Source organism: Sus scrofa, chromosome 14 (assembly GCF_000003025.6).
Source record: "Sus scrofa isolate TJ Tabasco breed Duroc chromosome 14, Sscrofa11.1, whole genome shotgun sequence".
NCBI lineage: Eukaryota > Metazoa > Chordata > Mammalia > Artiodactyla > Suidae > Sus > Sus scrofa.
The window spans coordinates 47,792,573-47,811,026 of record NC_010456.5 but is presented as its reverse complement, the minus strand read 5'-3'; the positions used below and the strand labels follow the sequence as shown (position 1 = coordinate 47,811,026).

The following is an 18,454-nucleotide window of genomic DNA, read 5'->3' as shown; positions in this document are numbered from 1 at the left end:
GAAATTATCTGAGGGGAGATGAAAATCAATGGATGTCCACTATACCAACATAAATGACGGGGAGAAGAAAAGAACCTATAATGGAGTGAGAGCCAGGAAGGCAGAAAGAAAATGACACTTAAGGGAAGAGTGTGTCAGAGTGTTGATGGAAATTGTGCTGTTGAAGGTTCAGATGTTTATATATATGGTCTTAGCAATAAAAAGGTCATTATTGGCCTTGATTGCAGTGAGATCAGAATACTCAAGGATTTCAAAGAAAATGAGACATTTTCCTTCTCTCTGCCTAGCGTGAACACTGACAACAAAGGTCAACAGATTAATGTTGGTTGAGAAATGGAATAATCTTTAATATACACTGGAACTATGAGGTTCTGATAGGCCAATATACTCAGACATTAAAAATTAAGGAATAATGTCTGAACTTTAGAAGGGGCAACAATTATCAGTTTGAGTAATGGATGATGGACATATTGAGCTAAATATTCACTAATATAAAGGCAGATCTTTTAAATTATTTGACAAAATAGGCTCAGTAGAAGTAACTTGCCAAGGTTGAACAGTAAGCACTAAATTTAATTTTAAAAATTCTTTATTTTTAAATAAAGTTTAAAAGTAATGTGAGTAGTGTAAAATATTCAAATACAGAAATGTATAAAGTTGAAAGTTCCATGTAATCTACACTGTTCACAAAAAGGCCATTTATAGACTTTTCTATGCATTATGAACATAAACACACAAATTCTTAAATGAGTTCATACTACAAATTTTTCTAGCAAGTTTGTTTCACTTAATATATTATGGCCATTTTTCCATGCCCATACACAATAAATGTACTTTATTCATTTTAACAGACACGTCGATTTTCTTATATGGCTAAGCCATGTGGTACATAACCAATTCTTCACTGATAAACATTTAGGTTTTCTTCTGTATTTTTTCTACCATGTAATTAATTTTTATGCTCTGTAAACATAAAACATTGTCAGTTCCTGTTTTTTTTATCTTCTAGATTGAAAAATAATTTCAGTGTGGCCTTGACCTCTAGTTTAATTAATACTTGGATCTGTCAAACTTCCATATTGGTAGATAGCATATTCAGACTCAATTTCAAGTAATAGAAACCAAACTCAAAGTAACTTAAGCAAAAAAGGGTCTTTATTGGTTTACATAACTGAAAAGTCCAGGGGATATTCTAGCTTCAGGCACGGTTGGATCCAGGGGCACAAAAAATTATCATCAGAACTTAAGTCTCTCCATCATTTGGCTCCGCCTTCCTCTGCACTGGCTTCATTCTCTGACTGGCTTATTTGATATGGTAGGCCCTGTTGGTTTGAGCTTTTCATCCTACAGAGCTAAGCAACCTCAGTAAACAGCCTCTGAGCTTCTCCTACACAGTTCACTAAAACTCTCAGGATTAAGTAATCACTGGACCAACTTGAATCACATGATCATTCCTGAACCAATCACTATGGTCAAGGAGATGGATTTTGCTGACTGATCAGGTTTGAATTACATGTCCACCCATGAAACCTAAGGTTAGGTCAGACTGAACCACATGAATTGAAAAAGAGAGAGGTGGTTCCAAGAAGCATCAGGGAGTTGTTTTTATTTATAAAGAGATGGAATAGGTGTTGGTCAATCAAAAACAACTGATGTCAACGATAAGAACAGATATTGAAAAAATTTAATCTCTGCTCATAGAGTTGAATGGTTAACAGCTGGTGTAGACTTCCTTGACAATAGGAGCATTCTGGAAAAAATCATGAGGAGTAAGTCTGTCTTCTACTCGAAGCTTGTAATCCATTTGAATGGAATAATCATGTCCAGTAGATACTTTGAATGATACAACAGTTTCGATGTAAGCAAACTCAGTGGTCATGTGTGAGAGTCCAGCTGTCTTGCTGACATGAAGCAGGACAACCAGCCTTCTACTGGCAAATAGTTCTATGAGGCTATTCAAGTCAGTGGCGAATTTTAAGTTTAGTGGAAAAGTTTCTTGTGTTCATGTCTTTTGCCAAGTTGAATCGGTACATTTCTGTGAGTCCTGGTGAATCAGCTTCATCTCTGTATTACTGTAGAAGAGAGAATGGGCAATGCTTTCAATCTGCTGTACTCCTCCAGGCCTAGTAGAAAGGGTCCCAAGTATTAAAAAAGATAAAATTAAAAAAAAAAAAAAAAAAAGCATGCTCCTTCCTGCAGTGAACACTAAGTCATGGTGGGGTGCAGGGTGCTTCTGTTCAAAACTCCTTGGTGGAACTGGGTATAAGATAGGTTGAGATCAGCTGTAGTTTTATCAAGCACAGCCAGTTGGACTGCAGTCAAAAAGGCAGGCAAGGGCTGAGTTAGGTAAAGAGGCAAGCAGGGCCAGCCATATCAATAGCCAGGCTATGATCTGGAAGAACAGGCAGTTTAATATCAAAGCTCTGTAAATTAGTTTTTACCCTGAGTACTCCAGGGTTATTAATCCATAGGGTTTACTCTGGATACAATTTTCTGATCATACTGGGCCAGTCAGGTACAGCAACTTTCATTTTCCTGCTCATCTGCCCAAGATCTTTCAGCTCAGAGGGTTATATCCTCGATACAGACTTGAGGGTTCTGTTTAGGAGTCTATGCTACATCTGGGAGTGACAGGGTTGGGAGAGCCAGGTTCATCAAGGTTGGCCCTACTTTCTTTGGTAATCAAGTCTCCATCTTCTGGAACTCAGCACATCTCTTGAGAATCGTCTTACAAGGACATCAAGGCCTCAGACTGGTTGAATGGTACTGCTAAAAGATTTAGATGAGATTTGAGGCATGAAGATAAAAGGTTTGAGTTTTAGGCTTTTTGAATCATCAATTCCTATACACAGTGTACATCAGACTCTTGAATAGATGATCATTTTCATTTTAGGTCCCTCATTTTGACAGGATTGAAAGGAATGACTTGCAGTGTAGATCAATGTCTTTTTCTGTCAAGTACAGGAGAAAAGGAAAGTCAAGCTGACATTTTCAAGGTAGAAAACAATGAGTCTGCAGATAAGCTTCTTCTTTACAAATAATAGTTGCATATACAAGCAGGCTGGTCATCAGATTTTAATTTGTTGAGGGTTGAGCAGTACAGAGTAATCAGACTTAGGCCCTGTTTGATGATTTGAAGACTGAGTCAGTTAGTACAGAGGATGAGACAAAGATATAAAGAAACCATTCCCAACATTTAACCAGTGCATTCATTAAAGTAGTTGAGGACAGCTGGCCCTTAAGTTGACTCTGAAGTAAAGAAATGAGATTTTTTTTTTTCTCATGACACAAAGTGAAGTCTACTTGTTCTACATGATCTGGTCTGGGAGTTCATTAATTGAATCCCTCCTGCAGAGACATATGGGTTGTCTTAATGCCCAAGAGTATCTCAAGACGAGGAATGAAGTCAGCCACTCTGATTCAGTGTAAAACAGTATTGAGACAGATGAAATTCCATGGAAATATCCATAAGGATAAGGGACTGTGGTCTTGTGACATTAAGAAGCATCAGGAAGCTCTTGAGTCTACTCATAAAATCTGTAGCCACAGGCTTTGCAGATTTTCTTTCAAGTTGGTCTACATTTCCAGCAAAAAGGTAGATGACATGCAATCTGACATGCCCTCCGAGTAAGCTACTGTGGCCTGGTCAAAAGGCCTACCTCCAAATATCCTTAACATCTACAGTTGTTTGGAAGAAACATTAAAAGACCCATCTTAAAATCTCCCGTTGTTTGGAAGAAAGTTTTGCAAATGGCCACATTTTAAATCACAAGAAAGTATGTTCAGATATTGTCTCCTGTGGATCAGGTGTTACATGTAGTTGAGCTGAGTATTGTAATTTTAGAGCAGAATAGGCAGATATGCCAGTGATGGAGGAATTGTTTTAGCAATTTTTCTTAAGGATTATTAGCTCATTAAATCCTGGAAACAGCAATCAAACTGAATTAAAAACCAAGGAGCAGTGTAACTGCCACTGGTTGAGTGACAGTAACTTATAGTTTGAGAAGGTGAATAAAACCATGTACCCTTTTAGGTAACATTGCCAATATTTGAATTCTACTTTCACAGTTAATGGTTATCCCTTGCACACAAAGTAGAGTACCATGGCTGATGACAGGAGGTCCAATGTATAGTTGGTTGAATATGACCTCAATGAGGCATCAACTTCAATACCACGTCATTCATGTATCCAAGGAGGATTAAGACTTCGAGGTCATGTATTTCAAGTACCACTAGAGTATCTGGTGTTTATAAAAAGAAACTGGGTAAAGGGGTTTATCAGTGTAGAGTATGTATGAATTGCTCTCTAGCTATATCCAATTCTAGGAATCACTGGAAGTCCATCTAGGGGCAAAGGGCAGATGGGCAAAGATATGCCCATCTTCTTGTACTTTTCTGAGTTTACCCACAGTTAAGTATTCTTAATGATGTTGAACATCAACTGAACATGGATGGTGTTGGGTAGAGGTACAGAACAGAATGCCTTTCAAGTTGAACACAATGTCGTCTAGGGCAGTGGTTTTCAAACTGTGTTCTGAAGAATTCTAGGTGCTGTAAAGAAGTCTCCTGAGGTGTCACCATGGTGGTAAAGTAAGATGCTTGTGGCAGGTTTCAGGCCCCCCACTTCTGCTTCTTCCAGAGCAGCTTCACTTTAACTCTGGTCTTCCGTATAGCATTCATTCAAAGGGCTTCATGGCCACAAAGCCTTTGGAAAACCAATGATCTAAGAATAAGCTGTTCACAAAATGCTGAAATACAAAAAATAGGTCACAGAAACCAGAAACTGTATAAGCAAAGCCAAGTGGTAAGCCTAGAAAGTGTTTTCCTATTTATTCTTCCCCTAACGTACGCCACATTATAGAATGATGAAGTTAACATTCAAGTCTGCTACAAATTCGGATTGCCTGAAACTGGGCTTGTAAGTGAGGCTATTGGTTTTAAGTGACAATAATACTGGGGTTTTTGCAGTCAGCATATAGCTGCAAAATGCATTCATTTCTTTGTAAATATTATTCCAAGAAGTCCTGAGCTGGATGACTTCTCTTCAAAGACTAGTAAGATCTCAGTGGGCCAAAACTCAAATCCTAAGCAATATCTTTTCACCCCTTCTTCCCCTTTTCTCTATCCTTTTCCTCCTCCCTTCCCAGTCTCCTCACCCACCTGAGATGCAATGCCCTTGAACTAGGTTTATAACACAATTCTGGAGACAGAGATGTATACTGCTAAAAGCCATGGAATTCATATAATTTCGTGGCAGAATTAACTCCCCCCATTCCCTTCCCATGCATCGACACAAACCTCCTAGAGGTTCCTTTGATAGAAAATGAACACAACTGTCAAGATGTGGGGCTCTCAGATGATGGAGACACACTAATTCAAGAAGTTACTGACAAGGTAAGAAAAAGGGTGGGTTCAAAGATGCTGTTTATTTCTGGGTCTCCAGGGCAATTTGCTGCCAATCAGCAAGCACTGGTTTTACTGCTCCAAAGCAGTTTTCCCATTCCATTAAAAACAATGCTGCAAAAGTAACATTCTGTGTTTCATTAAACTTGGGACAACTGGACTAAACAGCTAAATGAGGCTCTTTACTGCAAACCTTCTGAAATCCTTTAATACACTACACTGCATTATGTATCAGGGAAGGGTACACATTTTACCACCTATTGGACTACAGAAGCTCTATGATATATATTATATGTGTATATCAAATATATACATAAATACACACACACATATATATATGAACAGTACTGTTCTAAAAAAATTGATGGCTCATATTATGTAAATAATAGTTTGGGGATAGCGGATCATAGGTAAGACCTTGCTGTCAGGAATATTAATAAGACTTAAAAAAAAAAAAAAGACATGATATGAATAGGGATCCCCAATTAATTAGGCCATTTTTGGGAAGACTATGAAGATGAAGAAAGATTTAAAAGTTGCTTTATTTCATGCTGGGTAATCTTATTGTCAGATGAACATTTGCCTTACTGACTGGACAATCTACCATCATGGAGACAGTCTATTGCTAAACTTCAGAGATGTTGCCATAGAATTCTGGTCTAGCTACAGCCAGCACAAGATTATCCTGACTGACTGGGGGTACCAGATCAGGAAGTTGGAAACTTTTCTGAGGTTCTCAATCTCCATTTATTTTAACACTGTGGGTAAAATAGAGGCTAAGTTAATTCCAAGGAGAGAACTGGACTGGGAGTCAGAAGGCCTGGCTTCTACTATTTTGTATCTGTTTAACCTTGGACAACCTTTTAAATTTCCATTTCCTCATTTGCAAAACAGGATTATAACTGTGTTATTTGATAATTGAGATTAATGCATGTAAAAGTGCTTTTGAAACTGTAAAGTGCTATATAAACATAAGGGATTACCATATAGGTTCTACCTGGATGTATCAAGAGGCCTTTTCTGGAATCTGATTGGAGCTTTGTGAGATGCTGTTAGGTAAAGGGATATCTTGGTAGAATTTCTTACATTTGTGTGAAAAGTTCTGGTTCCTGAGTAATCCCAAGGATGCTCTGAGTTCACTGTGCCTTTGTTTTAATCCCAAACGGTCAGAATATCTGCTTGCTTATTCAGTAGGATACTACAGATTTGAAATGGAAAAACAGAGTTCAGTGACTTGGATGGGATCTTAGATACTTCATGAACTTCAATCATTTGAGATTTTGGGGCGGGGTTCAATGTGGTTCTCAAAAAGATGGTGCCATTCTTCAGACAGTGTTGATAACTAAAATCCCCTGGTCCAAATTTATTATGTGTCTCTGAAGGCTTTAACTGAAGAAACGAAAGCACACTCATGGAACAAACTGAGCCTTAATTGTGATAAAACAGCTTCAGCTATTTGGCTTGAGGAGTTTGACTTCACTACAAAGGGCTGTGTTGAATCTGGGTAGAACAGGACAGGAGTGGAGGTGAAGGCCACATGATGATGATTCAAATTTGCTGGATGCCTCGAGTCACAGTGGTTCACTGGCATGGTTGTCTTCTTCAGTAGTAAGGTGGCAGGAATCACCATGGGCAAAATTCCAGGTACAGATATGAAGGCTGATGGAATAGCTCAAGGAAGGTGGTTAGAAGGTCCAGGTGAATACTCGGCAACCAGGAGGCACAAGACTAGAGGGGAGAGGGACAAAACAGATAACAAATGCTTGGAATTACAAACACAAGACTCTAACAATGGGGGCGGGACTGCTGTCAGTACATCAGCCACCTGATGGTACTAATTCTTGGCAAGCCTGGCTTAGAAGCTGACAGATGATAAATAGGGAGGAGGGAGTCTTAATATTAATAATCAGTGATGATAAGAACAGAGTTTTCTGGCAAAGACTGTTTCCTGACTCTTGAGGACAAACTGTCTTAGGGATGCAGCAAAAAGAAATTGTCCCAAGTCTCATGCTTTGGGGGACTAATTTGATTTTATTCAGGTTGCTGGGCAGTGGTTGGTGGGACAAAGAAGTGGTATGAGAAGTAAATTTAAGTTTATATACCAACACCCTTCTAAATGCCTTCTGCAAATTCTTATGACCTAGTACTTAACTTTCATTTTAAACAAGATTCATCTTGAGTGGAAGAGAATAAGGTATGCAGGGAATAAGGCCCTAGTCCTTGCACCCCTCTGTAATATCTTATACAACAAAAAATTTCTCTTTATGCTTGAGAACTCCCTAAATCATTTTAAAGCTAAAATTAAAAAATAATAAAGTGGAGTCCCGCTGTGGCTCAGCAGTAATGAACCCGACTAATATCCATGAGGATGCAGGTTTGATCCCTGGCCCTGCTCAGTGGGTTAAGGATCTGGCGTTGCTGTGAGCTGTAGTACAGGTGACAGATGCGGCTTGGATCTGGCGTTGCTGTGGTGTAGGCCAGCAGCTAGAGCTCAGAATCGACCCCTAACCTGGGAATTTCCATATGCTGTGGATATGGCTCCTAAAAATAAAAAAAAGATATATCATGGGATGGAGGAAGAAACATGGCCCATAACTAGGTTATCACACAGCAACTAAGCAAACCTATGAGTGCCTATTTTGAGATAGCCTGTTTTCTAAATTCCTTCTTTCTACCAAGTGCTTCATCATATATGGTAATATGTCTGGGCGAAGATTCCCCAGACGAGACCCTTGCTTTGAAGGGGCTTTCTATCTAGAAAGAGAGCTAATGCACATAAAAACTACTTTACAAGCTACTGTACACAAAGATAGATAAAAGGTATCTATCAAAATATATTTTTATTATTACTTATTTATTTAATTTTTTTTTGCTTTTTAGGACCACACCTGTGGCATATGGAGGGTCCCAGGCTAGGGGTCTAATCGGAGCTGTAGCCACCAGCTTACACCACAGCCACAGCCATGCCAGATCTGAGCCACATCTGCAACCTACACCACAGCTCACGGCAACGCTGGATCATAACCTGCTGAGCAAGGCCAGGGATTGAACCTGAGTGTTCATGGATGCTAGTCAGATTCATTTCCGCTGTGCCATAAAGGAAACTCCCTCAAGTTATAAAACAAAGATATTTCTGGCTTAAGAGTCTCATGGAGGAAAGAGCATCTGCGTTGGATACTGAAGAAACGGCAGAGCTTTGACAGTTGAAGAAGCAAAGGAAGGCATTTCAGGGTAGAGAGGAGGGTGTGAATGAAAGTGCAGAGACGGTACAGAATAAGGCATTTTGGAAAATGGCAAGTACCGTTTTTCACTTTGGATGGAGCGTCGCCAGAGTTTGCACCGAGGATCTGGCAAAAACTCAGGTCTCCGAATTCCCAGTAACAGCGCTGGTGGCAGTGCTTGCTCAGTCATTGTCTTTTCTCAAAGCAAGGACAAGAGTCCATAAATTCAAAAATAAAAAAATCCAGCTCCCAACTTCGTGTCACATCTTGATAATTCTTCCAGGTCCCAGATCCAGTTCTTGAAAATCTGAAGTCCACGCCATAACCACACTGAAAGACATCTGCTCCAGCTAGTGCAGAACGCTATGTAGTGAAACCCTTTCAACTTCCCATCCTGGATATCTTATGTTTGTCAAAGAATTTCAAGCTTTGAGTTCCAGTTGGTTTTTTTCCTCCTTTCTCCTGAGGAAAGCATTTTATCACCAGTCTTAAGATTCTTTTGAGGTACATCCAGATTTAATTACAAAAGAGCTAAAAGACCAACACAGTTTTCTCCAAAACAGTCATTTCTCTGGAATTGAGATCATTTGTCTCTGCCCTCTAGGTAAAGGGAATAGTCAATTGATTTCCAGACATTTGTATGAAATAGCAGAACCGGCTAACACCTAACAGACAAAATACACTTAAAAGTGTTTGCGTTTGCTTGCTTAGAGCTGTACCAATGGTAAGCACCACTCCACAAAATGAAAATGTTTGAAAGCCAACTGTTCAAACATTTCTATAGTGTTTGCTGGATAACTGCCTGATATTTGATAAAAGCAGCTGACAATTAACAAAGAAGCAAAAACTGGCATTTTGGCCATCTTAGTAACACACTTGCAAGCAAATAGAATACAAAGCAGACCAGAAAAAATTTAAGGTTGAAACACTTTCAATCTGATTTTGAGGTTCAGCAGAAAATTCTAACAAAACTTCTCAGAAAACGTTAACCTTCAATTAATAAAGACTCAACCCCCCAAACATTTTCAAGAATTCCATGCCTGGTTCAGTCTGTTCTAGTGAGCCAGCTTGCTAAAAATCCACCTGCACCATTAATTAGTTGGACTTGGCAGCACCATTTAAAAATAAGCCTGCTCACTACCAACCACACAGACTAGGAATATAAAATAGGGGAAAGTAACGGATGGCAACCATGGTCATAGAAAATGGTCAATGAAGAGTCAGAAAGGTAGTCAGGCACCAGAAAAAAAAAAGTTGTTGGGCCAAAGATTAAATAAGCTTCTTGATACTAGAGAACATATCCATGCCCAGTTTTAGCTGCTTTATGCTGGGTGCCACTGTACCTTTAAGCATCAGTCACCCTTTAGGCAACCCATGGTGAAAGAACTCAAAATAGAAGCCAAGAAGTGGAGTGTTGTTACCACGAATATCCACTATGCACAGAACAGCTCACATATCTCAGGGATTCAAACAGGGGCTTCGAATTGGTTGTGAAGGGTCCCAAATGACATCTGGCCTCAGTTTCCTCCTTGTGACAAAGGAAATGTGGTTCTTAATTCTTCTGGGTCACAGCCCCCAATGAAAACTTGCTGGCGATGGCTTCTCATTCTCTAAAATGCACATTCCCCCTAATTTCTGCATACAATTTCAAGGAGTTTGGGGATCTCCACCTCCAATCCAAGGTTTCCAGGTTCAAAATCCAAGGATTGGGCAATTTCTAAGTTTTCTTACAACTCCAAAAAAAAAAAACCAAAAAACAAAAAACCAAGCCATTACGAACAATAATCATCCCTTACATACAGCGACGCTTTACAGTTTACAAAGCGCTTTCAATCCCACAAACATTGATGGAGAAGGAGGAAACTGAGGCGCAGATAAATTACAGAGTGACTTGCCTAAGGTCACTCGGCCAGCTGGTGGTTAGGCCCGGAAGCAAACCCAGCTCTTCCGACTCCGGAGCTTGTCTCTCCACCCCGGAGCGGCCTCCAGCGCTCCCGCCCCTCACTAAGGCGGCATAAGGAGGAAAAGACAAAGTAGAAAGCCCACCACCAACCATCCCCCGGCTCCCTCCTGTCCCCCCAATTGGGTCCTTGCAGGCCCCGAAGGGTGGTGCCAGGCCTCCAGGCCGGCCCCGGCCACCCCAGCTTCCCCGGCCGTGCCAAATCCCGCCGCCGCCGCCGCCGCCGCCGCCGCCTCCCCAGGAGCGGGGCGGAGCAACTGCCCGCCGCCGCCGACCACCCGGACGACTCCTCGTCGGATAGCAAACGCATAGGCCGCCGCCCGAGTTCTGCGTACGAGAAGAAAGACGCGGCGCGAACGCCAACGGCCACCGGGCGCGCGCCGTGGCGGCCGGGCCTGCGCCCCAAGAGCTGGATGCCAGAGCAGGAGAAAGAGCCGCCAACCGATCGCTCGATCGACCGCGCGCCCGCTCCTTCGCCCTACCAGACCGGGGAGGGGGGGAGGGCGCGCCAGGGCTTCTTCGAGTTAGGGGCCTGACTCCCCGGCGACGAGACAAGATGGCTCCTCCGGTCCGCGCCGCAGCTGCCGTCCCGGCTGCGTCGCTCGGCCCGCCCCCGGTACTGTTTCTTTAAATGGCGGAGAGGGTCAAGAAAGCAGGAAGAGAGGCGCGCTCACTCACGTGACAGGGGAGGGCCCAGCTAACAAGATCCGGTCACGTGGAGACACGCTACCTACCAATCAGAAGGCGTCGCATCAGAGCGGGGGCGGGAGGATCTGCGGCTCTGTGATTGGCCGAATACGCCGCGGAGGCCTCGGGGGCTTGGGGCGTCGGGGAGTGCGCGAGGCGGCCCGGGCTGTGTGCACTAGCGGAGACAAAGCGCTGGCTGAGGTGGCAGAGACGCCAGCGATAGCAGCGGCGGAGGAGACCTAGACGCCGAATTTTGTGGTGTTGAGTCCGGTCACCATATCATCCAGCGCAGTGCGGGCTGTGGTCTCGCGGCGGCGGTGGCGGCAGCGGCGGAGGCGGAGGCAGCACATGGTTCCAAGAGCGCGCTGCGGTTGTTGGGTTCCAATTCCGTGGGGAGGGACAAAGGCAGCTGCAGCTGTGAGCGCAGGGCAACGCCCGCTCGGGTAGTGTACTCGTCACTGCCCTCAATCCGGGCCTTGAAAGCTGGGACTATCTTCTCTATGTGAGGAGGAGAACACGGGACCGAGCGCCTGAGAGGCTGAGGCCGCTGTCTGAGGGAAGTGGGGGAGGGGCGCAACTCGCCTGAGTTGATTTGGGCGGGTCAGGTCTGAGGCGACTTAATGGGTCTGTGTGAGGTAATTTGACCCACTACCCTGAGGAAAGTGGGACGGACCTCAGGCTAGGTTTGGTCCAGGCTTTGAAAAACAGAAATCGGTCTTCAGCGCTTTGGAAATCTTTCATTTGGGAGGTGGTGAAGCCGGAACTAACGCCATATGCACTCCATCAACAACATGGTCGCCAGTCTGGGGCTTCTTTAAGGATCCTGGGATCATTGATGGCGAAGACATGGGTGGTTGTCCAATTTTATGACATAAGTTGCTGAATTTACGGATTGGTGAATTTCTGGACTGGTAAATTTCCTCACAGGAAATTTAGAGGAACTGAAAAAAACGCTCGAAGAACGTGAAGATGGAGCAGTAATTGCCAACTCCAGTATCATCTACTCCAGACCAACAACATTTCAATTCAAATCTGAACTATCACAAATTAACGCTAACTCTTCCTTAAAACTGCAGGTTTATGACGTAGTTCTTTCCAAAATATTACATCATAGTCACTGAGAAGATTAAGAAAATTTAAAAGCAAAATCAATTGTTTTAGACATCTCTGAATATACTGTGGATAGATTCACTAGGTAACCTTGTTTGAGGAGTACAGATTTCAGAATCCTGAAAAAAATCTATTCCATTAATAAGCTTATAGTTCCCAGTTAGTGGGTAAAGAACTGGAGACCTCACTGCACTCATGGCTTTCACAAATTACAGCAGTCTGAATCGAGCTCAGCTAACCTTTGAATATCTACACACAAATTCGTAAGTATCCTGTAGGTACCAATGAGGTCAGTGATAACTCATTGCTTGATATTAATATGGGAATCCTTTTCCCAGAAAAATTTGCATTTTTACTTTTCGGGATGTGTCCCTGGATGAGTCTTGAGCTCTGTATGGAAGAACTGAGATCAGTGAAATGTTTGTTGCTAATCCAGAAGAATATGCTCTTTATTGGATCGAAATTTATTTGTTCAAATGCAAACTAATTACTTGAAGTCAATATGTTGTCATTTCAATCAAGCGTTTGCTAGGAATCCAACACGTATTCTTTGGATGGCCAAAAATTGGACTATTCTAGTATCAACTTCTCTTCTTTGGTGACAACAGCCAAACAGGTTGTAACAAGTGTTTTCTTTTTAAGAAGGAAAAAAGAAAAAAAGGAAGACATTTAAGTGACAACTTGTGAGAAGAAATTTTTTTTCCTCAGAAAACAGTTGGCTTTCCTTTTCTGGGATATTCCTCCTCATCCAATATAAGTTTGTATGTGCTAATAACTTGATTAAACCCATGATTTAAATAACCTTTCCCTAAAATGTATGCAAATCACTGGACACATACTGTGTTCATGGTTCTTGAGTTTGGGAAGAGATTATCATCACTCCTCATTGGTTTGGAATGTTTCAGGTTTAATCTTTATGCCCACACTCTTGGGTGTAATCCAGTGGGATCATAACTATTTAGTCTCTTAGTATATTCATTTGGCACTTTTGCGATGAAGGTAAGTATTCTCTCATTTTACTACCTGGAGAGGTGATGAACAGCTAAATGAATGGCCCAGAGGTCTGAAGAACCACCTTCAGGATTGTGAATATAGACTTCAATTATCCAGTAATAGTAACTAAGTTTTAGTCTTTTACGGGAAAGGATAACATTTTTTGTGATAATGCCTGTAATTTTTTGTTTGCTGTTTTTCCTATGAAGGAAATAAAAACTGAGTAGTGAAGTGAATTGCCAAGTGAGAGCCTGGTTTTGTTTTGTTTAGGAAAATTCTTACTGAGCTAGAATGTTTGAGTAGGTATTGTAGAGGTCACTGAGGTGAATTCTCATGCTACGGATGATGAATTTGAAATCCAGCTAGAGAAGGTCTCTGATCAAAGGTTATGCTCATCTAGTTGACAACATAGCCTTGGGTAGAACTTTCATTGTCTTGTATATTTGAACTGCTACATTAAGAACATGCAGTTGAAGGACACTTAAATGTTCACAGATGATAGTGTTTGATAAATTCAGTTCTGAATTTTGAAATGAAGGGCCAGAGTCAGGATGATAGACTGGGATAATTTTGGAAGACCTTGAATAAGGCTTTAGAAACTGGATTCTTGGTCCAGCTTCACCAAAGATTTTATGTGCTAATAAAATGATAGTAATAACAGTTAATTCCTTCATGCCAATCACTTTTAGTCCTGGTCTAAAGTAATCTTTATAGCATCCCCACTGGAGTAGGGATTATTCCTGTCTTGCTTTTGAAGAGACTGAAGTTCAAAGATTAAGTTACATTCCAAAGGTTACACAGCTGCTAAGTGGCAGATTTAAGGCATGATTAGTGCATTTAACCATTAGCAAAATAGGGACTTTAGTCAATTTTACCTTTAAGGGCTGTTTCCTTGTCTGTACAGAAAATGGTTTACTTTCCACTTTTACTTTCCACTTTAAACGTCTTCAGTTTTAGTTTTAAATGAACCTCTAATTTGAGGATTCTAGGATATTTCTTGCTGCTTATTTCTGTTGCTACTTTATAGCTTATTAACAGTAGACGAGCAGAGCTGAGGTAAAGAATTGAACCTCAGTTGAGTCACCTGTTTGAAATCAGAGAATTTTCTGGGAATTTGACTTACTGTATTGAACTGGGACCATTTGCTTGCATAAGCATTTTGAGAGTTGAGTGTGTCGTTTTGGAAGCTCTGGAATTTATTTGGATCACACCTTAGAAGTTGTTTTTGAGTGTGTTCAGTTCTGCCTGAAGACAATATGAACCTCACAGCACCTAGAAAAATTTTTGGATTGTAACCAGCTTTAAGATTTTTTTTTTTATTGTGACCTGATTGGATGATCATTTCTAGAGGAAACATTTTTAAGTTTTCATAAAATGCGACTTGTTAATTGTAATGATGGTGACTGCATCTCCTCTGTGTTAAGTGGTGCAGTGTTACCTTCAGAGAAAGGAGGATTTGTCTTAAAATGTTTTCTCCTTTCTCCTGTTCTAATTAAAAAAAAAAAAAAAAACACAAGACCGTTCTAAAATGGTTTCTGACATCTACAATATTGCCATATTATGAATTATAAAAGAAATGACCCTTTATTTACCTCCTGTTTAGGGTAGGTTTTCGAGCAGAGTTCAGTTTTTATAAGAGTTTTTTAAGAAGGGTGGAAATCAGTTTGGTGCAGTGGAAAGAGTATGGCCTTGGGAGCCAGCCAAGCTTAAGTTTGACTGCTTCCTGGTCATGTCCTCGGATAGGTCGATTTATCTGAACCTCAGTTTCTTCATCTATAAAATGGGGTTAATCTGTTTAGGAGGGTTATGTAAAATAATATTTATAAGGTAATTAGATTGTGCATGGTACACAGTAAATAGTTGGTGATAGTTATTTTTTGTGTTTGTAATAATAGCTCATATAAACCCAAAGTTGGTCAGTGTGGTAGCAACTTGCTGTTTGGTGCTAGTTGTTAGGCAGATAAATTCTTAGTAAATTCTGGAGCATCTGTTGGCGATAATAAACAACTATCTTGAATTTTTTTTGGTGTAAGATCTGCAGTAACTACTGATGGTGATTCTCTTGATTATATCAGCATTAAGGTTTAAAGCAGGCCTAGGAATTCCAACATGAAAGTCTTAGGTTAATTTCTTTTAATACTGCATGTTGCTCATAGGACATAATCGAAATTAGGGTTTTTAAATAAAAGTAGTCTTATGCCGTTACAGCTCTTTGGTGATGGGTTTTGTGACTGCTAGTAAAAAATTCATGTGCAGCTTAGGTGCCAGATTCTAGATGTAGCAGTGGTAGTGATGTTCCTTTGGCATAAGGTGCGTATCTTAGGTCAGTCTTGCAGTATTGCTAAGTGGTCTGATAGAGCAGGTTGCTTAAGTATAAGATGCCTGCTTTCTATGTCTATTCCTGTTGACGTATTTAGTTATTTACTAACCTGACCATGGGATGTCTTGGTGTTGTTTTATGGGTATGTGAAGTGAATGTAGAGGAACCTGTTAACTCTAAAGATGATATTTCGTAATGATTTATAATCCCGTTGAAATGTGGATTCACACTCTAAATATATTAAAGCCATTTGAATGTAAAGTGGTTGCTCTAGAATTTTTCAGCTTTATTTTCTAGCAGTTTAGGCAGTTAACTCTTGACAGCATATCCAGTAATTTAACAAAAACTATCACTGTGTGATGAGGTTATGGATTATCAATTGCTTTAAATTTGGGCTGAATATAAATAGGCCATTTTCCTTACATAATGAGTAGATTTACACGTGAATCTGTCAGTGGAAATGCTGGGCTGCATAGCTATTTTGATCATGGCGCAAATGGTATAAAAGCCACAGTCAGTTGAAAGTGAGTTTGTTAAGAATCTTTTTCTCCAGGTGGTTGATCTTTCTTGGATCATATGCAAAGAATCTAGGTTTGTGGAGAAAAGAATTTCCTTTGATGTTTATACAAATATATCTATCAAATGCTAGCTACCGATGAGTGCACCTCTTTGAATATCATTTGAAAAAAAATAAGAGCTTAAATGCAGTTGGTATGCTTTTGGTTATGATTTGAAGAGTTTTTAAAATCTTTTAAAGAGATATTTAAAACTTTGGTTTTAGCATTTGTTAGTAGCATCAGTTATTCAGTTGGAGGTTTGGAGGAGATTCTGAGGGTTGTCTCTGACCTTACCAACAGTTGTCACAAAAGGTCCCTTTTATGATGTGTCAGTACACATCATAGAAGGTACCCTTTAGTTACATTTTAAAGTTAGCTGTTAACTTATCTGAAATATGTATTGTGGAACAGCATTGATACTGTGTGGAACAACGAAGGCATTTGGAATGTTTTCTTTAGATTTTTAAATGTACAAAGACATTTTTCTAAACTTCGTATAGAAATCAGTAACTTAGGCAGAGGTGCTTTTGTGCTTGCCTTTTTGAGGTCTTATTGAATTATAAATGCCTTTTTTTTTTTTTTTTTTTTTTTTGGTCTTTTTAGGGCTGCACCCATGGCATATGGAAGTTCCCAGGCTAGGGTTTGAATTGGAGCTGTAGCTGCTGGCCTACACTACAGCTACACAACTCGGGATCCAAGCCACCTTTGTAACCTACACCACAGTTCAGGGCAATGCCAGATCCTTAACTTACTGGAGTGAGGCCTGGGATGGAACCAAGTCCTCATGTATACTAGTTAGGTTCATTACTACTGAACCACAATGGAAACTCCTAAATGCCTCTACTTTTTATGTGAAGGAATCAAATGTGTTTTAGTGAGAAGCAGTTGTTGTTTTTTTTGGCCACAGCCTTGACACATGTAAGTTCCCAGGCCAGGGATCAAACCCAAGCCACAGCAGCAGCAACACTGAATCCATAAATGCCTAAGGCCACCATGGAACTCCTGCTATTACTGTTTTGATTTTTTTGGCTTGATGGCTAAGATATCAGGATTAGTTTTCCAGAGCATTCGTATTCACCATTGTCTCTACCAAGGTCAGATTTCTATGTAAAAGTTGTAGTTTCATTCTTATTATGATTGTGTTCTTGTCCTCCCTGCCCCAGGAGCTATATTACTGAGTTTCTTTGACAAATTCTTTTTGAAATAAGTGTTGCAATAGAAATTATAGTTTTATATTCTAATACAATAACCTTCAAAATTAAAAAATATTTGGAGTATAGAAAATAATTCATTGGAGTTCCTGTTATGGTGCAGCAGAAGCGAATCCAACTAGTATCCATGAGGATGTGTGTTTGATCCCTGGGTTCAAGCAGTGGGTCAGGGATCTGGCATTGTTATGAACTGTGGTGTAGGTCACAGATGTGGCTTGGCTCCTGCGCTGCTGTGGTGTGGGCCTGCAGCTGTAGCTCCACTTTGACCCCTAGCCTGGGAACTTCCATATGCTGCAGGTGCAGCCCTGAAGAAAAAAGAAAAAAAAAAAAAGAATTCACTTTTAAAATTTCTAAGTCATTGCCAAGTTAGGCAGGAAAATGACTGGTTGAAACTTGAGAGCAATGTTAGATTTAACTTACGTTACTCCAGCAACTCACCTTAATTTTCCACCTTTTTCTCCCTATTTAATTAGTGGCGTAACATACAGAATATTTTGTTTCTTTAGTTGATAATTTGAAGAATTTAAGATGATTTCAGAGACACATTTTTTATTTTTTATTTAAAAAAATTTTTTTTGTCTTTATAGGGCCGCACTGGCGGTATATGGAGGTTCCCAGGCTAGGAGTCTAATCGGAGCTGTAGCTGCTGGCCTACTCCAGAGCCACAGCAACACCAGATCCAAGCCGCATCTGCAACCTACACCACAGCTCACGGCAACGCCGGATCCTTAACCCACTGAGCAAGGCCAGGGATCAAACCTGTCACCTCATGGTTCCTAATTGGATTTGTTTCCCCTGCGTCATGAGGGGAACTCCTCAGAGACAGAGTTTTTAATAATTGAAGATATAGGAGCCTGTCGTGACTCAATGGTTAGTAAACCCGACTAGCATCTATGAGGATGCAGGTTCGATCCCTGGCCTTGCTCAGTGTGTTGAGGATCCGGCATTGCTCTGAGCTGTGGTGTAGGTCACAGATGTGGCTCAGATCTCAA

The 18,454-nt window shown here is 40.7% G+C and overlaps 1 protein-coding gene and 1 non-coding gene across 9 annotated transcripts in view; one reads left to right on the top strand and one right to left on the bottom strand.

The window, feature by feature from the left end:
• On the bottom strand, nt 1,134-11,249 carry LOC100525309. The gene is made up of 2 exons (XR_002338547.1): nt 8,705-11,249; nt 1,134-7,131 (listed from the first exon to the last, which is right to left on the bottom strand). It is a non-coding gene; the product is annotated as an uncharacterized LOC100525309 (transcript).
• MORC2 (MORC family CW-type zinc finger 2) overlaps nt 10,595-18,454 on the top strand; it is a 45,169-nt gene continuing 37,309 nt past the window's right edge. For 3 of the 8 annotated variants that reach the window (XM_013983068.2, XM_005670854.3, XM_005670852.3), the window contains exon 1: nt 11,402-12,644. In XM_013983068.2, the coding sequence (XP_013838522.1) occupies nt 12,577-12,644 (68 nt within the window). In that variant the 5' untranslated portion in view covers nt 11,402-12,576. Of the gene's footprint in view, nt 12,645-18,454 lie in introns of all 8 variants that reach the window. The other 5 variants (XM_005670853.3, XM_021072948.1, XM_021072947.1 and 2 more) reach the window with 5 other exon arrangements.